This window comes from Salvelinus fontinalis, chromosome 13, assembly GCF_029448725.1.
Source record: "Salvelinus fontinalis isolate EN_2023a chromosome 13, ASM2944872v1, whole genome shotgun sequence".
Lineage (NCBI taxonomy): Eukaryota > Metazoa > Chordata > Actinopteri > Salmoniformes > Salmonidae > Salvelinus > Salvelinus fontinalis.
Window position 1 is genome coordinate 11664030 of NC_074677.1, and position 26962 is coordinate 11690991.

Below are 26962 nucleotides of genomic sequence, written 5' to 3' on the forward strand. Positions count from 1 at the left end.
CTGTTAGTGAGCATTTATCCTTTGCCAAGATAATCCATCCACCTGACAGGTGTTGTATATCAAGAAGCTGATTAAACAATATGTTCATTACACAGGTGTGTAAAATGTGCAGTTTTGCCACACAACACAATGCCACAGATGTCTCAAGTTTTGAGAGAGCGTGCAATTGGCATGCTGACTGCAGGAATGTCCACCAGAGCTGTTGCCAGAGAATTGAATGTACATTTTTCTACCATAAGCTGCCTCCAACGTCGTTTTAGAGAATTTGTCAGTCCGTCCAAACAGCCTCACAACCCCAGAGCATGTTTAACCACGCCAGCCCAGGACTAGAGGTCGACTGATTAATCGGAATGGCCGATTAATTAGGGCCGATTTCAAGTTTTCATAACAATCGGAAATGTGTATTTTTGGACACCGATTTGGCCGATATTTTTTATTTTTTTTACACCTTTATTTAACTAGGTAAGTGTTTAAGAAAACATTCTTATTTTCAATGACAGCCTAGGAACGGTGGGTTAACTGCCTTGTTCAGGGGCAGAACAACAGATTTTTACCTTGTCAGCTTGTAACGGCGGTCCTCCTCCTCTTCTACCGAAAAGGAGGAGTATTGATCGAACCAAGGCGCAGTGGAGTTTGAACACATATTTATTTAACGAAAACACGAACTTAACTAAACTAACAAAAACAACAAACGGTGTAGACAGACCTATACGACGAACTTACATAAAACAAGAAGAACGCACGAATAGGACAATTAGACTACACAAACCGAACAAACCGTAAACAGTCCCGTATGGTGCAAACAATTACACAGACACGGAAGACAATCACCCACAACGAACACTGTGACAACGCCTACCTAAATATGACTCTTAATTAGAGGAACGCCAAACACCTGCCTCTAATTAAGAGCCATACCAGGCAACCCAAAACCAACACAGAAACAGAAAACATAGAATGCCCACCCAAACTCACGTCCTGACCAACTAACACATATAACAAATTAACAGAAATAGGTCAGGAACGTGACATAACCCCCCCCATAAGGTGCGAACTCTGGGCGCACCAGCACAAAGTCTAGGGGAGGGTCTGGGTGGGCATCTGACCACGGTGGTGGCTCAGGCTCCGGGCGAGGTCCCAACACCACCATAGTCAATCCCAACCTCCATCTACCCCTAAAAATGTCCACCCATATCCCACAAAATCCTCTTTGTAACATCCATGACAGGGACAGCACCGGGACAGAGGGATAAATCAAGACAGAGGGATAGATAAGAATAAAGAGGTAGATCAAGATAGAGAGGGAGATCATAATAGAGGGGCAACTCCGGACTGAAAGGCAGCTCCGGACAGAGAGACAGCTCTGGACTGAGGGGCAGTTCTGGGTATATAGCCGTTTCAGGCTGAAGGGCAGCTCATGGCTGACTGACGAATCTGGACGCTCATGGCAGGCTGACGGCTCTCGACGCTCATGGCAGGCTGACGGCTCTCGACGCTCATGGCAGGCTGACGGCTCTCGACGCTCATGGCAGGCTGACGGCTCTCGACGCTCATGGCAGGCTGACGGCTCTCGACGCTCATGGCAGGCTGACGGCTCTCGACGCTCATGGCAGGCTGACGGCTCTCGACGCTCATGGCAGGCTGACGGCTCTGGACGCTCATGGCAGGCTGACGGCTCTGGACGCTCATGGCAGGCTGACGGCTCTGGACGCTCATGGCTCTCTGACGGCTCTGGCCGCTCCTGTCTGGTTGGCGGCTCTGGCAGATCCTGTCTGGTTGGCGGCTCTGGCAGATCCTGTCTGGTTGGCGGCTCTGGCAGATCCTGTCTGGTTGGCGGCTCTGGCAGATCCTGTCTGGTTGGCGGCTCTGGCAGATCCTGTCTGACGGACGGCTCTAGAGGCTCCTGTCTGGCGGGCGGCTCTAGCGGCTCCTGTCTGGCGGACGGCTCTGTAGGCTCATGGCAGACGGGCGGCTTTGCAGGCTCATGGCAGACGGGCGGCTTTGCAGGCTCATTGCAGACGGATGGCTCAGACGGCGCTGGGGAGACGGATGGCTCAGATGGCGCTGGGGAGACGGATGGCTCAGATGGCGCTGGTGAGACGGATGGCTCAGATGGCGCTGGGGAGACGGATGGCTCTGGCCGGATAAGGCGCACTGTAGACCTGGTGCGTGGTGCCGGAACTGGAGGCACCGGGCTAAGGACACGCACCTTCATACTAGTGCGGGGAGCAGGGACAGGGCACACTGTACTCTCAAAGCCCACTCTATACCTGGTGCGTGGTACCGGCACTGGTGACACCGGGCTGAGGACAAGCACATCAGGATTAGTAGGGGGAGAAAAAACAGTGTGTACAGGGCTCTGGAGACACACAGGAGGCTTAGTGCGTGGTGCCGGAACTGGAGGCACCGAACTGGATACACGCACTACAGGGAGAGTGCGTGGAGGAGGAACAGGGCTCAGGAGACGCACTGGTAGCCTAGTGCGTAGTGTAGGCACTGTAGGTACTAGGCTGGGGCGGGGAGGTGGCGCCGGAAATACCGGACCGTGGAGGCGTACTGGCACTCTTGAGCATTGAGCCTGCCCAACCTAACCTGGTTGAATACTCCCGGTTGCCTGACCAGTGCGGGGAGGTGGAATAACCCGCACCGGCCTATGTAGGCGAACCGGGGAAACCATGCGTAAGGCAGGTGCCATGTATGCCGGCCCGAGGAGACGCACTGGAGACCAGACGCGTTGAGCCGGCCTCATGACACCTGGCTCAATACCCAATCTAGCCCTACCAGTGCGGGGAGGTGGAATAACCCGCACTGGGCTATGCACTCGTACAGGAGACACCGTGCGCTCTACTGCGTAACACGGCGCCTGCCCGTACTCCCGCTCTCCACGGTAAGCCTGGGAAGTGGGCGCAGGTCTCCTACCTGCCCTTGGCCCACTACCTATTAGCCCCCCCCCCAATAAATTTTTGGGTGTTACTCACGGGCTTTTTGGGCTTCCGTGCCAGACGCGTTCCCTCATAACTCCGGTTCCTCTCTCCGGTAGCCTCTGCTCTCCTCAGTGCCTCCAGCTGTTCCCATGGGAGGCGATCCCTACGAGCCAGGATCTCCTCCCATGTGTAGCAACCTTTCCCGTCCAATATATCGTCCCAAGTCCATTCCTCCTTCTTTTCCTGTCCCTTACTCCGTTTACTCCGCTGCTTGGCTCTGGATTGGTGGGTGATTCTGTAACGGCGGTCCTCCTCCTCTTCTACCGAAAAGGAGGAGTATTGATCGAACCAAGGCGCAGTGGAGTTTGAACACATATTTATTTAACGAAAACACGAACTTAACTAAACTAACAAAAACAACAAACGGTGTAGACAGACCTATACGACGAACTTACATAAAACAAGAAGAACGCACGAATAGGACAATTAGACTACACAAACCGAACAAACCGTAAACAGTCCCGTATGGTGCAAACAATTACACAGACACGGAAGACAATCACCCACAACGAACACTGTGACAACGCCTACCTAAATATGACTCTTAATTAGAGGAACGCCAAACACCTGCCTCTAATTAAGAGCCATACCAGGCAACCCAAAACCAACACAGAAACAGAAAACATAGAATGCCCACCTAAACTCACGTCCTGACCAACTAACACATATAACAAATTAACAGAAATAGGTCAGGAACGTGACACAGCTTGGGGATTCATTTTTGCAACCTTCCGGTTACTAGTCCAACACTCTAACCACCTGCCTTACATTGCACTCCACGAGGAGACTGCGTGGCAGGCTGACTACCTGTTACGCGAGGGCAGCAAGAAGCCAAGGTAAGTTGCTAGCTAGCATTAAACTTATAAAAAACAATCAATCAATCTTCACATAATCACTAGTTAACTACACATGGTTGATGATATTACTAGTTTATCTAGCGTGTCCTGTGTTGCATATAATCGATGCGGTGCCTGTTAATTTCTCATCGAATCACAGCCTACTTCTGTCACGCCCTGGCCATAGAGAGGCTTTTATTCTCTATTTTTGGTTAGGCCAGGGTGTGACTAGGGTAGGCATTCTAGTTTCTTTATTTCTATGTTTTCTATTTCTTTGTGTTTGGCCGGGTGTGGTTCTCAATCAGAGGCAGCTGTCTATTGTTGTCTCTGATTGAGAACCATACTTATAGGTATCCCTTTTTTCCACCTGTCTTTGTGGGAAGTTAACTTTGTTTGATGGCACATAGCCTTAACCTTCATGGTTTGTTTTGGTATTGTTTATTGTTTTGTTGGCGACATCTACTATTAAAACCTGTTATGGCTGCAGGGCGAATATTGAAAAAACTGGAAAATGTGTGCACATTTTCAAACGGCCTCCTAAGAAACTTTTTATTTTCCAATATGCATATATTTACTACTGTTGGATAGATAACAGTCTGTAGTTTCTAAAAAGGTTTGAATTGTTTCTCTAAGTCGAACAGAAATATTTTTACAGCCATTTTCCCAGCCGAATTGAGTTTTCCAAAATGCGATGTGTCTCTTTAAGACCTTCTCTATAAAAGGCCCTTTGACTTAGGACCATAGGGACACGTCACAGGCGTTCGTCAGACTGTAATGCGGAAGTGAGAATTGAAAGGAGTCGAATATCTCGTCCATGGACTGAATAACACACCTTCTTGTGAGACCTGCGCAGTTAAAAAAAAAATCCGGGCGCGAAGGATAATTTGTTCTCGGCTTCTGGAACAAGGTAGATAACGTTGAATATGATGCCTGACTACGATATTATTTGATACATGTCACAAAATCATCCTAAAGTATGTTTTTTCAATATACTTTAATTATATTATTGCAATTTATTCTGGACTTTAGATGTGAAACGACGGAAGAATTTTTTGAAGAAACGCTTTCTAGCTCCGCAATGCTATCGTGCCTGCTAACCCAAGAGGGAAATAATTCGTTCTGGAACCCAACTAAAGACTCTACTGGACATTGGACCCCGTTACAACATTCTGATGGAATATCAAGAAAGATAAGACCCAATTTGGGATGCTTTTTCATATATATGTCGAACTGTTGAATGCTAACTCTGCTAACTGTGCTAGGCTAGCGCTTGACTAGAATCAATGCTGCCTTATGCTAGCTTATGTTGTTAGCTAATATAACGATATATTGTGTTTTCGCTGTAAAACACTTCAAAAATCGGAAATGTTGGCTTTATTCACACGATTCTGTCTTTCATTAGTTATCCACCATATGTTTTTCTGAAATGTTTTATGAGGTGTAATTAGTAGCCGACGTTGGTGTATGTATTTTCTCTGGCTACTCCCGGCTGGATTCAGACTAGCTATGTATTAGCATTTTTGGGTAGCATCAATGTAAAACTGATTTATAGCTAAAATATGCACTTTTTATGAACAAAACATAGATTTATTGTGTAACATGTTATATGACTGTCATCTGAGGTAGTTTTTTCTGGGCTCTTTAGGTTGGTTTTAGTTTATTTCGGTTGGTTGTGCATGCTACTTCAATCATAATTCATACTTCATAATCATAATTCATACGTGTCTGTCCACTTTTGTATTTGGTGGTGAGCTAACATAAATATATGTGGTGTTTTCTCTGTAAAACATTTAAAAAATCGGACATGTTGGCTGGATTGACAAGATGTTTATCTTTCAAATGCTGTATTGGACTTGTTAATGTGTAAAAGTTAAATATTTTTAAAAAATAGATTTTGAATTTCGCGCCCTGCAGGGGTGTCATTTTCGGCCGATTTCGGGCTTGCATCCCAAACAGGTTAAAAGTATGTACGCTCACAACGCTGCACCTTGGTCCTCTTCTTTTCACTGCCGTGACAGAACTTCCCACCACAAGCGGACCAAGCAGCGTGGTAAGGAGGAGCAGCGGGTTCAGGATTCTTAGACTTGGGAGGAAATCCTGGATGGGAAAGGACCTTGGAGGCAGGCTGGGGAATATCGCCGTCCAAAAGAGGAACTGGAAGCAGCTAAAGCTGACAGGCGACGGTATGAGGAGGCAAGTCTTCGAAGCAGGCACGAGAGGCAGCCCCCCCAAATTATTTTGGGGGGGGGGGGGCACACGGGTCGGCGAGCAGGGCGAGCGGAGTTGGTCACGGTTCCAGTGCCATGTTTTCCGGTTTTACGCACCGTGCCTTCAGTGCAAAGTCACAGCCCGGTGCGTGCAGTACATGCCCTCCGTACCTGCCGCGTAAAGAGGGGTATCCAGCCCGGTAGGGTGGTGCCGGCTCAGCATTCCTGGTCTCCAGTGCGCCTCCTCGGCCCGGGTTATCCTGCGCCAGCTCTACGATCCCCAGTTCGCCAGGAGAACCCAGTGCGGCCTGTTCAAGCTTCCCGCATGTGCCGGGCTAAAGTGGGCATGCAGCAAAAAGGAGAGGTGCACGTGTTAAGCACCAGATCTCCAGTGCTCCCCCACAGCCCGATTCAACCTGTGCCTGCGCTCTGGAGGTGCTGGGCTAAAGTGGGCATTCAGCCGGGAAGAGTGGTGCCAGGGATACGCACCAGATCTCCAGTGCTCCCCCACAGTCCGGTCCATCCAGTGCCTCCTCCAAGGACGAGGCCTCCAGCGACGGTCTCCAGTCCGGAGCCCCCAGCGAGGGTGCCCAGTCCGGGGCCCGCAATGAGAGTGCCCACTCCGGGGCCCGCAACGAGGGTGCCCAGTCCGGGGCCCGCTACGAGGGTCCCCAGTCCGGGGTCGGCGGCGAGGGTCCCCGCACCAGAGGCAGAGGTGGAGGGGGTCTACCTCCCGCACCAGAGCCGCCGCCGTTAAGGAGGCCCACCCGGACCCTCCCCTTTGGAGTCAGGTTTTGCGGCCGGAGTCTGCATCTTGGGGGGGGGGGGGGGGGGTACTGTCACCGATAATAACTACACCCTAAAACTTTCTACCTGGAAATGTTGAAGACTCATGTTAAAAGGAACCACCAGCTTTCATATGTTCTCATGTTCTGAACAAGGAACTTAAACATTAGCTTTTTTACATGGCACATATTGCACTTTTACTTTCTTTTCCAACACTTTGTTTTTGCATTATTTAAATTCAATTGAACAAGTTTCATTATTTATTTGAGGCTAAATTGATTTTATTGATGTATTATATTAAGTTAAAATAAGTGTTCATTCAGTATTGTTGTAATTGTCATTATTACAAATATTTTTTTTATTTTAAAATCGGCCGATTAATCGGTATTGGCTTTTTTGGTCCTCCAATAATCGGTATCGGTATCGGCGTTGAAAGATCATAATCAGTCGACCGCTACCCAGGACCTCAACAAACTCATTCTGATTGGCTGGGCCTAGCTCTCCAGTGGATGATGCCTGTAAAGGTTTTCTTCCAGGGGTGAAGGAGAGGACCAAAGTGCAGCGCGGCTAGTGTTAAACATGTTTAATATAATAACAAGTGAACACTACAAACAACAAACAAAATAACAAACCGTGAAAACCGAGACAGTCCTATCTGGTGCAGAACAAACACAGAGACAGGAAACAAACACCCACAAAATCCCAACACAAAACAAGCCTCCTATATATGAGTCTCAATCAGAGACAACGACTACCATCTGTCTCTGATTGAGAACCCACACTAGGCTGACATAGAAACAGACAAACTAGACACACAACATAGAATTCCCACCCAGCTCATGTCCTGACCAACTAAACACATACAAAACAACAGAAAACAGGTCAGGAACGTGACAGAACCCCCCCCCCTCAAGGTGTGAACTCCGGGCGCACCCCTAAAACTCAAGGGGAGGGTCTGGGTGGGTATCTGTCCGCGGTGGCGGCTCCGTCGGTGGACGAGGGCACCACTCCACCATTGTCTTTGTCCACCTCCTTAGCGTCCCTTGAGTGGCGACCCTCGCCCCCGACCATGGTCCAGGAACCTTCACCAACTCCCCTCTACAATAGAGGAGACAACTCAGGACAGAGAGGTAATTCAGGACAAAGAGGTAGCTCAGGACAGAGAGGTAGCCCAGGACAGAGAGGTAGCTCAGGACAGAGGGACAACTTCGGACTAGTGGCAGCTCCGGACTGAGTGGCAGCTCCGGACTGAGTGGCAGCTCATGACTGGAGGGCAGCTCATGACTGGAGGGCAGCTCATGACTGGAGGGCAGCTCATGACTGGAGGGCAGCTCATGACTGAAGGGCAGCTCATGACTGAAGGGCAGCTCATGACTGAAGGGCAGCTCATGACTGTAGGGCAGCTCTGGCAGCTCCTGACTGGCTGGCGTCTCTGGCAGCTCCTGACTGGCTGGCGTCTCTGGCAGCTCCTGACTGGCTGGCGTCTCTGGCAGCTCCTGACTGGCTGGCGTCTCTGGCAGCTCCTGACTGGCTGGCGTCTCTGGCAGCTCCTGACTGGCTGGCGTCTCTGGCGGCTCCTGACTGGCTGGCGTGTCTGGCGGCTCCTGACTGGCTGGCGTCTCTGGCGGCTCCTGACAGACGGACGGCTCTAGCGGCTCCTGACTGACGGACGGCTCTAATGGCTCGGGACAGACGGGCGGCTCTAATGGCTCGTGGCAGACGGATGACTCAGATGGCGCTGGGCAGACAGATGGCTCAGACGGCGCTGGGCAGACGGATGGCTCAGATGGCGCTGGGCAGACGGATGGCTCAGACGGCGCTGGGCAGACGGATGGCTCAGACGGCGCTGGGCAGACGGATGGCTCAGACGGCGCTGGGCAGACGGATGGCTCAGACGGCGCTGGGCAGACGGATGGCTCAGACGGCGCTGGGCAGACGGATGGCTCAGACGGCGCTGGGCAGACGGACAGTTCAGACGGCGTTGGGCAGACAGGCAGTTCAGGCGCCGCTGGGCAGACGGGCAGTTCAGACACCGCTGGGCAGACGACAGACTCTGGCCGGCTGAGACGCACTATAGGCCTGATGCGTGGTGCCGGAACTGGAGGTACCGGGCTGAGGGCACGCACCTCATGGCGAGTGCGGGGAGGAGGAACAGGGCTCTGGAGATGCACTGGAAGCCTGGTGCGTGGTGTAGGCACTGGTGGTACTGGTCTGGGGCGGGAAGGTGGCGCCGGATATACCGGACCGTGAAGGAGGACACGCGCTCTTGAGCACCGAGCCTCTCCAACCTTACCAGGTTGAATGGTCCCCGTAGCCCTGCCAGTGCGGCGAGGTGGAATAGCCCGCACTGGGCTATGCAGGCGAACCGGGGACACCACCTGTAAGGCTGGTGCCATGTACGCCGGCCCGAGGAGACGTACTGGAGGCCAGATACGTTGGGCCGGCTTCATGACATCCGGCTCGATGCCCAACCTAGCCCTCCCAGTGCGGCAAGGTGGAATAGCCCGCACTGGGCTAAGCACGCATACTGGGGACACCGTGCGCTTTACCACATAACACGGTGTCTGACCAGTACAACGCCCTCTCACTCCACGGTAAGCCCGGGGAGTTGGCTCAGGTATCCAACCCGGCTTCGCCACACTCCCCTTTATCCCCCCCCAAGAATTTTTTGGGTGAGCCTCTCGGGTTTCCAGCCACTCTGCCTTGCAAGCGCCTCATAATGCCGCCTCTCTGCTTTTGATGCCTCCAGCTCCGCTTTGGGACGACGACACTCCTCTGGCTCTGCCCAGGGTCCCTCTCCGTCCAGAATCTCCTCCCATGTCCATTCCTCCTTGTACTGCTGCTGCTGTTGCTGCTGCCCGATGCCACGCTGCTTGGTCCGGGTTTGGTGGGTGTTTCTGTAAAGGTTTTCTTCCAGGGGTGAAGGAGAGGACCAAAGTGCAGCGCGGCTAGTGTTAAACATGTTTAATATAATAACAAGTGAACACTACAAACAACAAACAAAATAACAAACCGTGAAAACCGAGACAGTCCTATCTGGTGCAGAACAAACACAGAGACAGGAAGCAAACACCCACAAAATCCCAACACAAAACAAGCCTCCTATATATGAGTCTCAATCAAACATCTCCAATCCAAAGTTAAATCTAGAATTGGCTTCCTATTCCGCAACAAAGCATCCTTCACTCATGCTGCCAAACATACCCTTGTAAAACTGACCATCCTACCAATCCTCGACTTCGGTGATGTCATTTACAAAATAGCCTCCAAAACCCTACTCAATAAATTGGATGCAGTCTATCACAGTGCCATCCGTTTTGTCACCAAAGCCCCATATACTACCCACCACTGCGACCTGTACACTCTCGTTGGCTGGCCCTCGCTTCATACTCGTCGTCAAACCCACTGGCTCCAGGTCATCTACAAGACCCTGCTAGGTAAAGTCCCCCCTTATCTCAGCTCGCTGGTCACCATAGCAGCACCTACCTGTAGCACGCGCTCCAGCAGGTATATCTCTCTGGTCACCCCCAAAACCAATTCTTCCTTTGGCCGCCTCTCCTTCCAGTTCTCTGCTGCCAATGACTGGAACGAACTACAAAAATCTCTGAAACTGGAAACACTTATCTCCCTCACTAGCTTTAAGCACCAGCTGTCAGAGCAGCTCATAGATTACTGCACCTGTACATAGCCCATCTATAATTTAGCCCAAACACCTACCTCTTTACCTACTGTATTTATTTATTTATTTTTTTGCTCCTTTGCACCCCATTATTTCTATCTCTACTTTTTTCTATCTCTACTATCTCTACTTTTTTTTACTTTTTTTTACTTGCTATATTGTATTTACTTCACCACCATGGCCTTTTTATATTTTTTATTTATTTATATATATATTTTGTTTGCCTTCACCTCCCTTATCTCACCTCACTTGCTCATATTGTATATAGACTTATTTTTCACTGTATTATTGACTGTATGTTTGTTTTACTCCATGTGTAACTATGTGTTGTTGTATGTGTCGAACTGCTTTTCTTTATCTTGGCCAGGTCGCAATTGTAAATGAGAACGTGTTCTCAATTTGCCTACCTGGTTAAATAAAGGTGAAATAAAAAATAAATAAAAAATCAGAGACAACGACTACCATCTGTCTCTGATTGAGAACCCACACTAGGCTGACATAGAAACAGACAAACTAGACACACAACATAGAATTCCCACCCAGCTCACGTCCTGACCAACTAAACACATACAAAACAACAGAAAACAGGTCAGGAACGTGACAATGGCCCCCAGCCCCCCAGCCCACCCGTGGCTGCACCCCTGCCCAGTAATGAGAAATCCATTGATTAGAATCTAATGAATTTATTTCAATTGACTGATTTCCTTATATGAACTGTAACTAAGTAAAATCTTTGAAATTGTTGTATGTTACGTTTATATTTTTTTGTGCAGTATACTTAGCTGGCTCTGATATTTTATTTTAACATTGCCTTCTCTAGTACGTTTCCAGCAACTATAGTGGATGCGTAACCAGGCCAGCCCAGTACAGCTCGGCGAGAGACCAATAGCCCTTTCACACTACTGTGCCAATCGCTGACCTGAACCACACTACTGTGCTGGCTTGGATGGAAGGAATTTTATTTTCAAATGGCCCCTTCCAGCATAGTTTCAGCAACTATGGTGGATGTGTAACCAGGCCATTACAGTTTGGCTCGGCATGGTAGTGTTTAAGGTACTATTCTACTGGACTGGTATAACGTTCGTCGTATGAAGGAAGAGAGGAGGACCAAGGCGCAGCGTGAAAAGTATCCATTTTAATCAAATACGTTAAACAAACAAACAAAATAACGATAAACGAGAATAACACAAAACGAAACAGTTCTGTCTGGTGCAGACACACAAAGACTGAAATTAACCACCCACAAAACCCAACACAAAACAGGCTACCTAAATATGGTTCCCAATCAAAGACAATGACTAACACCTGCCTCTGATTGAGAACCATATCAGGCCAAACACAGAAACGGGAAAACTAGACGCACAACAAAGAATGCCCACTCAGCTCACGTCCTGACCAACACTAAAACAAAGTAAACTCAAAAGAACTATGGTCAGAACGTGACAACTGGACTGCCATTATAGCATGGTGGCTCTAGCTCTCCAATAGGACAGGGTAATACTGAGAGTGAAGACATCCAAGCAAGATAACACTGATGTAACATTGTTTTTTCCCTAGATCCATTTGTTCATGCAGTTGAAGTAGGAAGTTTACATACACCTTAGCCAAATACATTTAAACTCAGTTTTTCACAATTCCTGACATTTAATCCGAGTAAAAATTCCCTGTCTTAGGTCAGTTGGGATCACCACTTTATTTAAAAAATGTGAAATGTCAGAATAATAGTAGAGAGAATGATTTATTTCAGCTTTTATTTCTTTCATCACATTCGCAGTGGGTCAGAAGTTACATACACTCAATTAGTATTTGGTAGCATTGCCTTTAAATTGTTTTACTTGGGTCAAACGTTTTGGGTAGCCTTCCACAAGCTTCCCACAATAAGTTGGGTGAATTTTGGCCCATTCCTCCTGACAGAGCTGGTGTAACTGAGTCAGGTTTGTAGGCCTCTTGGCTCGCACATGCTTTTTCAGTTCTGCCCACACATTTTCTATAGGATTGAGGTCAGGGCTTTGTGATGGCCACTCCAATACCTTGACTTTGTTGTCCTTAAGCCATTTTGACACAACTTTGGAAGTATGCTTGGGGTCATTGTCCATTTGGAAGAACCATTTGCGACCAAGATTTAACTTCCTGACTGATGTCTTGAGATGTTGCTGCAATATATCCACATAATTTTCCCTCCTCATAATGCCATCTATTTTGTGAAGTGCATCCGTCCCTCCTGCAGCAAAGCACCCCCACAACATGATGCTGCCAACCCCATGCTTCACGGTTGGGATGGTGTTCTTCGGCTTGCAAGCCTCCCCCTTATTCCTCCAAACATAACAATGGTCATTATGGCCAAACAGTTCTATTTTTGTTTCATCAGACCAGAGGACATTTCTCCAAAAAGTACGATCTTTGTCACAATGTAAACCGTAGTCTAGCTTTTTTATGGCGGTTTTGGAGCAGTGGCTTCTTCCTTGCTGAACGGCCTTTCAAGTTATGTCGATATAGAACTCGGTTTACTGTGGATATAGATACTTTTGTACCTGTTTCCTCCAGCATCTTCACAAGGTCCTTTTCTGTTGTTCTGGGATTGATTTGCACATTTCGCACCAAAGTACGTTCATCTCTAGGAGACAGAACCCGTCTCCTTCCTGAGCAGTATGACGGCTGCGTGGTCACATGGTGTTTATACTTGCGTACTATTGTTTGTATAGACGAACGTGGTACCTTCAGGCATTTGGAAATTGTTCCCAAGGATGAACCAGACTTGTGGAGGTCTACAATTTTTTTCTGAGGTCTTGGCTGATTTCTTTTGATTTTCCCATGACGTCAAGGAAAGAGGCACTGAGTTTGAAGGTAGGCCTTGAAATACATCCACAGGTACACCTCCAATTGACTCCAATTATGTCAATTAGCCTATCAGAAGCTTCTAAAGTCATGACATCATTTTCTGGAATTTTCCAAGCTGTTTAAAAGCACAGTCAGCTTAGTGCATGTAAACTTCTGACCCACTGGAATTGTGATACAGTGAATTATAAGTGAACTAATCTGTCTGTAAACATTAGTTGGAAAAATTACTTGTGTCATGCACAATGTAGATGTCCTAACCGATTTGCCAAAACTATAGTTTGTTAACAAGACATTTGTGGAGTGGTTGAAAAACGAGTTTTAATGACACCAACCTAAGTGTATGTTAACCTCCGACTTCAACTGTAGGCAGAGGTTTAATGGACTGAAAGCAACACCCAGGACTGCTGGTACACCATAGTTCTACACTGAAATTATATTCTAAGTTGGTATATTATCTTTGATTTGCACAACATCATGCCTGGGCTGCGTTCAACAGGGCACAATGTTGTGGAACGTTTAGATAGAAACATATAATGTAGAACAGATGTCTCTCTACAAACATGTAGACTAAAGAATCATGTTCTATTCATGATATTTATATTTGCGACGCTTCACAAGGTTTACCTACGGAACGTGGCCCTAGTGCAGCTTGAATAGAAATACCTGAGATCATTCACTTCTAGGTAACAGATGTTGCTGAACATATGAATATGTCATTATAAATTCTACTTTCATAGAACATCTTGTGCCAATTTTGGACTTTCTGATCTGACTGATACCTGGGACAAATGTACTACTGTGTGAGGTGACTATCAGTGGTGGGAAAAGTACCCAATTGTTCTACTTGAGTAAAAAATAAAGGTACCTTAATTTAAAATGACTTAAGTGAAAGTCACCCAGCAAAATACTACTTGAGTAAATGTCGAAACGTATCTGGTTCTAAATGTACTTTAGTACAGTGGTGGAAAAAGTACTCAATTGTCATACTTGAGTAAAATTAAAAAGCACAAGTAAATGCAATACATCAAAATTCCTCTATTAACTTTTTATGGCTGCAGGGGCAGTATTGAGTAGCTCTGATTAAAGGTGCCCATTTCAAACGGCCTCGTACTCAATTCTTGCTAGTACAATATGCATATTATTATTACTATTGGATAGAAAACACTCTCTAGTTTCTAAAACCGTTTGAATTACATCTGTGAGTCAAACAGAACTCATTTGGCACAAACTTCCTGACCAGGAAGTGGAAAGTCTGAAATCGAGGCTCTGTTCTTCTTCCTGCCTATAAATGGGCATGATACGTAATAGTCTACGTGCACTTCATAGACCTTCCCCTGGATGTCAAGAGGCTGTGAGAGAAGAAATTTCGTGTTTATCTTGGTCTGAAGTGGAATACAGGCTCTTTGTATGATGTGTCCCTCATTTCCGGTACTCTGGGGAGCGCGAGGTGGACAGTGGGATTGCCTTCTGTTTAGCTGCCGTTATGGACGACTACTATCTCCGGCTTTGATTTTATTTGATACATGTGACCATATCATCGTAAAGTATGTTTTTTCAATATAGTTTAATCAGATTATTGAAATTTTTTCGGGAGTTTTGCCGTGTTCCGTTCTCTGACTTTGTTGACGATGGAGAGATCCGTGCCACTTGGCTAGTGCGCGTGCTAAATCAAGAGGGAAAGTTGCCGTTCTAAATCCAAACAACGATTGTTCTGGACAAAGGACACCTTGTCCATTATTCTGATGAAAGATCAGCAAAAGTAAGAAACATTTTATGATGCTATTTCATATATCTGTCGTACATGTGAACTAGTCGTGGGCGCCCAACGTTTGGGTACTCTAGCTATACCGAAGCTGCATATCGTAATGAAGTTATTTTTAGAATTCTAACACGGCGATTTCATTAAGAACTAATGGATCTATCATTTCCTATACAACATGTATTTTTTAGTTATGTTAATGAATAGCTATTTGGTCAGAATATGTGTGTCAGAAAAAGTGTCAGGAAAAATCCGGACGTAGTGGGAAAAATTGGCTAAGTTAGCACAATGTGTAAACATTGATTTCAGCTCTAAATATGCACATTTTCGAACAAAACATAAGTGTATGTATAACCTGATGTTATAGGACTGTCATCTGAGGAAGAAAATCAAGGTTAGTCAAAAATTATATATCTTTTGCTTGTTTGTTACGATCGCTTACTTTGTCTACTGGGAAATTGCTTGTGTTTTTGGCTATTGTGGTAAGCTAATATAACGCTATATTGTGTTTTCGCTGTAAAACACTTGATAAATCGGAAATATTGTCTGGAATCACAAGATGTCTGTCTTTCAATTGCTGTACACTATGTATTTTTCAGAAATGTTTTATGATGAGTATTTAGTTATTTGGCGTTGGTGTCTGTAATTATTCTGTCTGCTTTCGGTGCAATTTCTGATTGTAGCTGCAATGTAAACTATGATTTATACCTGAAATATGCACATTTTTCAAACAAAACATAGATTTATTGAATAACATGTTATAAGACTGTCATCTGATGAAGTTGTTTCTTGGTTAGTTTGGTTGGTTCTTGGTTAGTTAGGTTGGCTTTGTGCATGCTACCTGTGCTTTGAAAAATGTCTGTCCTTTTTTTTAATTTGGTGGTGAGCTAACATAAATATACGTGGTGTTTTTGCTGTAAAACATTTTAAAAATCGGACATGTTGGCTGGATTCACAAGATGTGTACCTTTCATATGCTGTATTGGACTTGTTAATGTGTGAAAGTTAAATATTTAAAAAATATATATTTTGAATTTCGCGCCCTGCACTTGAGCTGGCTGTTGTCATACGTGTACCGACGTCGGGCTTGCAGCGCAAACCAGATGGCACCATTTATGTTTTTTTTTTATTTAGGAACAAACAGAAGCACACTCAGACATAATTTACAAATGCAGTATTTGTGTTTAGTGAGTCCGCCAGATTAGAGGCAGTAGGTATGACAACACGTTATATTGATAGGTGTGTGAATTGGACCATATTGCTACCCTGCCTGAGCATTCTAAATGTAACGAGTACTTTTGGGTGTCAGGGAAAATGTATGGAGTAAAAAGTACATATGTTCTTTAGGAATGTAGTGGAGTAAAAGGAAATGTTGTCAAAAATATAACTAGTAAAGTACAGATACCCCCCAAAAACGACTTAAGTAGTACTTTAAAGTATTTTTACTGAAGTAATTTACACCACTGGTGACCAGTCACATAATGTCTGTGTTAAATACTTAGTCATAGGCCAAGATGCCAAGATCACTGATGTTACTTCTAGTACTACAAATACTGAGCTCGTGTACATCAAACCTGGGTTCAAATACTATTTAAAAATTTTCAAATATTTTGAGTGTTTGTTTTAGACTGCCTGGAGTGCCATTTGTGCAGGATTTGCAATTTTGGGAGTTTTCTATCGGCTCTATTGCAAGAGGCAAGCTCAATCAAACACAGCTAAAGTATTTGAAATGATTTCAAATAGAATTTGAACCCAGGTCTGGTATGCATCACATGCTAGTAAGTGCTCGATGTCAGAACCCAACAGCTTTAGTACAGTTTCTCAGTCGCTTTGGTGCATTTCTTAGATCAAAAGTGCAATTCTTGATACTACTTGTACAAATTCCAAATCATCTAGTCACTTGTGCACATCATTAAAGCAATTTCTTATTCCTTTGAACAAATTGCAATTGATAATGTACAAGTGTCAGCTTTTTTCCACATTATCAATTGCTCATGTCATGTTGATCAAAATATAGTAGATGGTTCTCTGTTGAATAGTCTTACCCCTCAAAACATCTAGGCATTAGTTCCTTGCATAAGCCATTACATGAAAAATTGTTGAACTATTTGTCATAAACTGTCAAGCATAGTTTTACACATTTCTATTAGACTTTTTGTACAAAAACATGAATTGATGAATCGTGCAGGTGAAATTGACCCTCACTCATGAAGGAATGTAAAGTGTTAGTTCAACCAACAATCAACCAGTTGTCTTCTATGCAGCACCCTGTCGATGGTTGAGATGCTAACCGTATGCATGTTTTCAAAGACATCGTTGTCTTCTATAATGGGCCTTTGTATTTCCCAGAGTCTCATGGCATTGTTTGCTCGGACCATGGTGCAAATAGCCTCCTCCTGTTGAGGTGTGAAAAGGCGTCCTCTGCCACCGGTTTGAGGTAATCTTGCAGTCCTATGTGGGGAAAAATGCAGTGATGCATCCCACACTTTCACATAGACAAAAACTATGCGAACACACATTTTACTGTAAAACATACAGGTGGGTGCATGTAAGGTGCAGTATGTATCTGTATAGAGTATATTTCTGTATGCTGTGAAATACAAGTGGACTACTGTAATATGAAGCATTGTAGGAAGTATACAGTATACTGCTTATATATATTGGTCCCGTGTAGCTCAGTTGGTAGAGCATGGCGCTTGCAACGCCAGGATTGTGGGTTCGATTCCCACGGGGGGCCAGTACAAAAAAAAGTATGAATGTATGTACTTGTAAGTCGCTCTGGATAAGAGCGTCTGCTAAATGACTTAAATGTAAATGTAATACAGTAACAGTGCACTGTACATTGGTGGACATACCTGTTCTCTCTTCGAAACGTTTGAACTATTGAGTACACGGTTGATCTCCCAATATTCGGCTGCACCCTTCGACCAGCCTCAGGCATTGTAAGGCCATGATTGACAACATGGTCTACAATAGTGGCCCTTATGTCATCAGATATGCGCCTATGTCCTCTTCTGCCTCTTCCTCTGTTTTGCTTTCCACCACGCATCCTTGCTCCTCTTCTTCCTCCTCTTGGCTGTTGACCCTGTTCGTTTCCTGGTCCATCCATTATTGGAAAATTGCAACTCTGTGTTGTGGTCTGTCTATATATGCTTGCCAATTGATTCTTCATGAGATGCACCTTTGAGCAATTTAGAAACCAGATGAGTATGAAACAGCTGTACCGTGTACCATTCCAAAGGAATGAGGACAGAGTTAAGGAGCTACGGTACCAGTATGTACAGGTAAAACATATATCTATGTAACTACTTTACAGCAACATTTTATAGTGATACATAGTACAGTAAGCATAAACTGCACACATTTCCATTGCTGTGGAAGGAACATGCAATATATGTACATTTTATGCCACTCTTCCTTACCAAAACAAATTCAACTGTGTGTTCTAGGATATAGCGTATAATGGAGTTGGAATCAAGTGACCCCTCTCACAACTTTGTATACGTGGATGAGGCTGGCTTCAACCTGACCAAATGCAGAAGGCGGGGTCGGAATATCATCGGTCACAGAGCTACTGTGGATTTGCCAGGCCAACGGGGAGGAAATATCAGCATGTGTGCTGCTATTTCGGAGCATGGTGTCCTAACCCATATCCCCCTTATAGGGCCATACAACACCCAGCATCTACTCATCTTTTTAGAGACTCTCTACAGGGCTCTCATCCCTGATGATGAGAGGGGTCTGTTTAGAGAGGATTTGCCAAAGTATGTGGTCATTTGTGATAATGTGAGTTTCCATCGATCAAACATCATAAGGCAATGGTTTGTGACCCACCCGAGGATGCTCATTGAATTCCTCCCACCTTATTCACCATTCCTTAACCCAATTGAGGAGTTATTTTCAGCATGGAGGTGGAAGGTGTACGATCGTCAGCCACAGACACAGATGACCCTGCTGGCTGCAATGGATGCAGCATGTGAGGACATCACAGTAGACGCCTGCAGAGGATGGATAAGGCATTCCAAAAGATTCTTTCCACGTTGCATTGGAAGGGAAAATATCCGGTGTGATGTGGATGAGAATATGTGGGCCGACAGACAGAAACGTCTGGATGTGTAGAGACAGCACAACAGTGCTGCGGGCAAAGTTGTGCCTTAGGGGTGGTTTCCTGTGTTTCTTTCTAATTTAGTTTTTTTTCCTTTGTGCCCCTTGGGTTGTCCAGTCTCTTTCAATCAATAACCCACATACAGTAATATGTAAATAGTACTGTTGAAATTGATATATGCCATAGAAGTGCAGCCTTGTGCATTTTCAATACAGTAACTGTCATCCAAACTGTAGCCTAAGTTTACATCAGGTAATACTGTCAAAGTACACAGTTACATTGACAACATGCCTAAACATTTTGACGACCTTGTTTGTGAACAATGACTCAATGACTTATCATTCTGATGACACTGACATGGTCATTGGCATGAATATTTACTTTTGAGAGATGTACTAAGGATTTTTAGTAACTGACTAGCTTTAGAAACATATCTATTGTATATTGCAGTTTGTACAAATTGTTCTGAAAAATGCACTTATTATTTTGCACATGTTAGGGATGATGTGAAAAATGAACCAAAGCGACTGAGAAAAACTGTAATAGGTGCTGTGAAGATCCAATCCAAAGCTTGAGTCATGGCTAATTTTCAGTCATTCAGACAGGCAGCAGAGCATAAGAAAAAAAGACACCAATATGCTTTTTACAGGAACAAAGATAAAATGTACAGCTCCTTGTCATGTGATCAAAAGGAGACAGGGCCCAAAAAAACACGAGAATAAGATGCCAGTAAGAGAAGGAGAGAAAAGAGAGAGAAACAGAAAGAGCGAGAGAGAGATGCGGCGAGAGAGAGAGAAGCACAGAGAGAGGCAGAGAGAGAGATGCGGAGAGAGAGAGCGGCGCAGAGAGAGAGAGAGAGGCTGAGAGAGAGAGGTAGAGAGGTAGAGAGAAAGAGAGGTAGACAGAGAGAGAGAGATGCAGAGAGAGAGGCAGAGAGAGTGAGAGAGAGAGAGAGAGAGAGAGCACGAGAGAGAGTGAGTGAGCGAGAGAGCAGATGCAGGCACAGTGGTCCCTGGCAGGTCTCGAGGCCTGAGGCTTAACACTTCCATCCCCTCAGCATGTCCTCCTGCTCTCTGCCTGAATGGCAACCTATTCCCTTTAAAATGCACTACTTTTGAATAGGGCCCATCTGGTCAAAAGTATCAAATCAAATCAAATTTTATTGGTCACATACACATGGTTAGCAGATGTTATTGCGAGTGTAGCGAAATGCTTATGTCCACTAAATAAGGAAGAGGCCCATGGGGCTCTGGTCAAAAGTAGTGCACTTTATAGGGAATATGGTGCCATTTGGGACGCTCCAACAGTCTCCACACAAATATTTGGGATTTGTAATAATGACAGATTGCTTCATCAAACAGTTCCTTGATAAACACACATTTCAGCAGAGAAATGACCATTTATGGAATCACATCTAAAGAGGAACCCCCATACACAAGAGCATAGTATTTTAAGCAAATTAGATAGGCCTACAGTGTATTTGGAAAGTATTCAGGCCCCTTCCCCTTTTCCACATTTTGTTATGTTACAGCCGTATTCTAAAATTGATTAAATAAAAATGTTCCTCATCAATCTACACACAATACCCCATAATGACATATCAAAAACAGCTTTAGACATTTCTGAAAATGTACACATTTTTTAAAACAGAAATACCTTATTTACATTAGTATTCAGACCCTTTGCTATGAGACTCGAAATTGAGCTTAGGTGCACATGTTTCCATTGATCATCCTTGTGATGTTTCTACAACTTGATTGGAGTCCACTTGTGGTAAATTGATTGGACATAATTTGGAAAGGCACACACCTGTCTATATAAGGTCCCACAGTTGACTGTACATGTCAGAACAAAAACCAAGCCATGAAGTCGAAGGAATTGTCCGTAGAGCTCCTAGACTGGATTGTGTCGATGCACAAATTTTGGCAGCATTGATGGTCCCCAAGAACACAGTGGCCTCCATTCATTCTTAAATGGAGGAAGTTTGGAACCACCAGAACTCTTCCTAGAGCAAGAACCCGATGGTCAGTCTGACAGAGCTCCAGAGATCCTCTGTGGAGATGGGAGAACCTTCCAGAAGGACAACCATCTCTGGAGCCCTCCACCAATCAGGCCGTTATAGTAGAGTGGCCAGACGGAAGCGACTCCTCAGTAAAAGGCATATGACAGCCCACTTGTAGTTTGCCAAAGGGCACCTAAAGGACTCTCAAACCATGACAAACAAGATTCTCTGGTCTGATGAAACTAAGATTGAACTCTTGGCCTGAATGCCAAGCATCACGTCTGGAGGAAACCTAGCACCATCCCTATGGTGAAGCATGGTGGCGGCAGTGTCATGCTGTGGGGATGTTTTTCAGCAGCAGGGACTGGGAGATTAGTCGGGATCTAGGGAAAGATGAATGGAGCAAAGTACAGAGAGATCCTTGATGAAAACCTGCTCCAGAGGGCTCAGGACCTCAGACTGGGATGAAGGTTCACCTTCCAAAAGGACAACGACCCTAAGCACACAGCCAAGACAACGCAGGGGTGGCTTCGGGACAATTCTCTGAATGTCCTTGAGTGGCCTAGCCAGAGCCTGGACTAGAACCCGTCAAACATCTCTGTGAGACCTGAAAATAGCTGTGCAGCAACGCTCCCCATCCAATCTGACAGAGTTTGAGAGGATCTGCAGGGAAGAATGGGAGAAACTCCCCAAATATAGGTGTGCCAAGCTTGTAGTGTCATACCCAAGTAGACTCAAGGCTGTAATCGCTGTCGAAGGTGCTTCAACAAAGTACTAAGTAAAGGGTCTGAATGCTTATGTAAATGTCATATTTCAGTATTTTTTTATACATTTGCAAAAATGTCTAAAAACCTGTTTTCGCTTTGTCATTATAGGGTATTGTGTGTAGATTGCGGATTTTTTATTTAACCAATTTTAGCATAAGGCTGTAATATATCAAAATGTGGAAAAGTCAAGGGGTCTGAATACTTTCCGAAGGCGCTGTAGATAGATAGATTATGTTTATTACTAATCTCTATTGTTGCTTGTGCGGGCCCGACTGCTACTGGTTAGAGGCTGTAGCGGATGGCGCTGCGCTGTTTAACCCGATAGCTAGGTATAGTCCGCTATACGCAGCAATCAATTGCATTTGCACAACATTGTATGCAATGATCCGAAAGAATAAACCTTAAATCAATCAGACTAGTGAAGTTTTCTCCTTTTTATTAATAGGGTACGACAATATGCCAGTCATAACGGCTGGAATACACCGGCAGTACGTGACATCACTATCTATACAGCGTTATAAATAGGTGACGGTTAGTATGAAGCTTCTGCGCATATCCACTGACTGAGTGTTATCGTATGCGGATGGACTCATCCCGGTCTGTTCGCCTATAGCCATCATCTCTTTAGCTGTTAAGACGTTCAAGGATACGGCCCATTTTGAGAACCTGCTATGCTAAATATCCATCCACTCTCATAAACAGGCTCCCTTTTCAAACAACCAAAATGCACACCATATAATATGCGCTACAAATAAATATGGCGAATGTAAGGCACCATATTATGAGACATAAAACAATAATCCACATAGGCTGCAGAATTTTTGCATGCACACAAATTATGGGGATAGCCTAATAATTCCACTTACATGGTCCGTGCCCCTGTCGTTCCCAGACGGTAACGCAGAACGAGAAGACATTTTCCCTGAGTTTTTCCAGAATTACTCTTTGTTTGCGCTTCTAATATTTATAGGATCAGGCTCCACTGATAATAACATCCGACATCGGCAGTTCCGCAGCTGAGACCAGGTCCAAATCAATCTGTTTCTTCTCCAACCCGCGAAGCCGTGATCGAGAGGAGACTTCTGCCAATCATGGCAGCAGCAGCCAACCGATATCGGGGGTGTCCTCAAGCAAGCTGCATTTCTCTGGCAAAATTCTCTCAATTCGGAAATTTTGCACGAGAAGGAACGCAAACCCACGACTAAATGTAAAGCCAAATGTTTCTGTAGCGACTCTCCACCCCCTGCCTCAGTTTGGCATACAAAACAAATATGGCTTCGGGAGGAGCGTCCCCGTTTATAATAATACAACTGTATGATCTACCAATGCCCCATCGCTGTCCTGCATGCAACCGACGGTGATTGCATCACTCCACGGGAAAACATAGGATATTTTGCACGAAAACGCCGAATCGTTCATAACCCGATTGTCCTGGTGGCTGCTCTGTGAGATGCGCCAATTCTCCCGTCAAAGACGCTTACTGACACATCCACCGACTGAAAACGCACTGCCTATTTTATGAGCGTAAACTTGAGCGTAAAATAAACCTATCCAAAACTGCAGAGGTAATGAGTGTGTTTAAATCACTGACCCATCTTCAATATGTATTATAGGCCTACTGCATCATTTATGTAGCCTATTGTTTGTTCTTGCATTTGTATCCAAACCGTTACAGTACATTACGATCGGTGCTATCCTGATTGGTTAGCTATAGCCTAAGCCAGTATATGGATAAACAAACACCCCGCCACGCTCTCCAATGCATCAATCAATTTTTAAGGTATTCTCCCAACCAAAGCCACCACTCCAGGGCAGGTGCACAAATTGGGATTATTGTAGGCTAGCCTACAGATCGACCAATATACCTTCTCTAGTCAAATCGGGAGCCTGGCCATTTTTTTATGATATGAAGATTCATATGAATAAAGTATTCCAAAAGGTAGAGTTAATTGGACATCAATTTTGGTATTGTAGACTTGGACTAGCCTAGTTAAAACTATGTTGCAGATAAAATCAGGACTAGGCCGAAAGTGTATAGCCTAATATTAAAGTGTATAAGAAGTAAAGGAATTCAAATCTTTGCACATCTAAATCGTATATAAAAACAAAAATTGTATGTGTTATAAAATACAAGTCACAGCTGAGGGTAGACTATGTAACAATGTGTAATTACATGGTTATAACAGTTAAGCAGCCTTTGTAACAACAATGTTGATATTTTGATTTGAGCAAATATAGGTCAGTCTTTGTTGTTGTGAATTTTGATTTGGGTGGGGGTGGAATGGGGTAAAAATAGGATCTAACAGTTTCTCAGTCATAGGGTTGTAAAATTCCTCCAAACAGAATTTGGGGAAAGTTACTGGAATTTGGCAACCCTAAGCTAACCCTTTTCCTAACCTTAACCTACGACTCTTAACCTGCTGCGTTATTTATCCAAACCTGCTACGTAAATTCTCCTAAACTTTGTCATTAGTTCTCTTAAGCTGCAACATAAATTCTCCTGAACTTTGTCTTTATCACAAATTCTAATGAAGCAACAAGCAGCCTGGTCTCAGAGCAGGACGTATAATACGTTACGATGTCCAATTCATCTGATATTGTATGACGGGTAAGACATATGATAACACGTACTCTAATTCAGATGATATTGTACAACCGCAATTCCATTCGTAACGTAACATGATACTAAATGGAGGGATACAAATGTACATCCCATATCCTAAGAATTTCCCTGAAATCATACAAATCAATGCTATTGTGCCCTTGAGTAAAGCACTTAACCTTAAATTGCTCTCCATCCAGCGGAGCTGCTGTGGCTGACACTGTGCGCTGGTCAAAAGTAGTGCACTATATCGGGAATAGGGTGCCATTTGGGACGTAAACCCTGTCTATATGCAGCATTGTCTATTAACACATATACTATCAGCACATACTAACCCATGAGTTTGGTCATATTGATGCTAGAGCAACCAAGTAGATTGGGATCCTTTCCTATTCAGGTATGGGCCTTGTTCAAATATACTCAACATGCATCTTTCCTCCCTTCCTTCCTCAATTGAGCTTATGAGAATTTGTGAAATTAATATAGTGGACATCTTGATGTTAGATAGGTCAATACTTCAAGGAAGGGTGAAAGGATGGAAGGAAGGATGTTTTTAAACAAGCCCTTGGTCTACCCAGGGGCACAACCCTGCAGTGCTTCAAAGCTTGCAGCAGATGGTACCAGTGTGTTGTCACAAAATCACACAGTAACTTTTTCACCAAACCTAATGTAGAAATACCTTTCATATAACGTAATTGCCTTTCACAAGGCAATGGTCACAGTACTTTTCATATGATTCTCTTCTCATTTGTTTAAATACATTGACCATCACTTAATCCAACTGCGCTTAAGGTTTAGTCACTTCACCGTTTGGTAAACCTATAGATTTTAAACTGGTTTGTTTACTATATATGGATTTTGAGAACTACAGAAATAAAATGTGTGTTTGTTAAGTATAAACATCTAAATTACATGTATGATACCTGATAACCATACATAATGACTACTCGTTATTGCTAATTGATTTCACATCGTGATAACCACAATATGTTCACCATATAAAAGGGTGTGTGAACACTTGCAATTTCTTTCAATATAGATAGAGCAGGATAGATAGCAAGGGAGAGGAAGAAATCAAAGAGCTTGTAGACAAGGGGCCCGTCAGAGAGATGGGCATGGGCCCCATCAAAGATGTGGACATAAGAGAGAGGGAACTGTTGTGTCTAATGAATTCCGGGCCATCGTTGTTGACCATGTGGTAAAAAAAGGCCTTACCATGGCAGAGGCTGACAGGCCTTACCATCACCTCAGTCTGACAAGATCAACTGTCAATTCGATCATGGAAACATTTCACCAAGAAAACCGATAAGTCTGCAGGATATATACTATGCTTTACCATTACATTTCCAGTAAATTACATTAAAATGCGTGTAAATTCACAGAACATGTTACAGTATTCTTACAGTATGATTTATTGACTGTATACTCTGTCCTACCCTCAGAAGTAATAGAAGACCCTGTGGTGGTGGCCGTGTGCTGACCGTCCAGCAGTGGTTGAAATGGTGAGGGCCAGGAATGACATACGGCTGTCCGAAATAAAGAAGGCTATTGAGGAGAACGATGACATCTTTGCCGATGTGGCATCCATCAGCCTACCAACAATCACCCCGCCTTTTGAGGCGGCACTAGCTATCTATGAAACACATTTACCTGGTACCTTTTGAAGAGGCTCCAGGTATCTATGAAACACATTTACCTGGTACCTTTTGAAGAGGCTCCAGGTATCTATGAAACACATTTACCTGGTACCTTTTGAGAGGAACAACGACCTGGTGAAACAACTGCAGACCAAGTATGTTCAGGTACAGCACTATATACTGTATTACTGTTACTATGATGCACATGTTACTTCACAATACCATATTGGATCTATATTGTAAAAATAACTAATCAAAATATATTTTTAGAGGGTGATGGTGCTTGATGCTGCTGTGAACCAACACAAGTATATCTTTGTTGATGAAGCGGGCTTCAAAATGGCCAAAACTCAGCGCCGTGGGCGGAACCTCATTGGTAAACGGGCGACCGTCCAGGTGCCTGGACAACGTGGGAGAAACATCTCCATGTGCACAGCCATCTCTGACAATGGTATGGTAGAATGTAGGCCATCACTTGGATCCTGTAACGCTGTGCACCCCATTGTGTTTCACAATTAAATTGAGCAGGCCTGTCAAGGTGAAGGGGTTACCTATGTCATTGTGTGGGACAATGTCAGGTTCCACCATGCAGAGGTTTTTCAGGAATGGTTTTGGGCCCTTCCCCAATTTTTGACCCTATACCTGCCCCCATACACTCCTTTCCTCAACCCTATTTTTTTCAGCATAGAGGTGGAATGTGTTTACGATCATCATCCCCATGAGCGTGCCTGTCACGTTCCTGACCTATTTATGTTAGTTG

The 26962-nt window shown here is 44.6% G+C and overlaps 1 protein-coding gene across 9 annotated transcripts in view; it reads right to left on the reverse strand.

The window, feature by feature from the left end:
- The window catches only part of mark4a (MAP/microtubule affinity-regulating kinase 4a), an 81848-nt gene extending 58132 nt beyond the window's left edge, over positions 1 to 23716 (reverse strand). For 6 of the 9 annotated variants that reach the window (XM_055941689.1, XM_055941686.1, XM_055941687.1 and 3 more), the window contains exon 1: positions 22830 to 23716. In XM_055941689.1, coding sequence (XP_055797664.1) covers positions 22830 to 22880 — 51 coding nt within the window. In that variant the 5' untranslated portion in view covers positions 22881 to 23716. The remainder of the gene's footprint in view (positions 1 to 22829) is intronic. The other 3 variants (XM_055941691.1, XM_055941690.1, XM_055941692.1) reach the window with 2 other exon arrangements.
- Positions 23717 to 26962: the final 3246 nt, after the last annotated feature.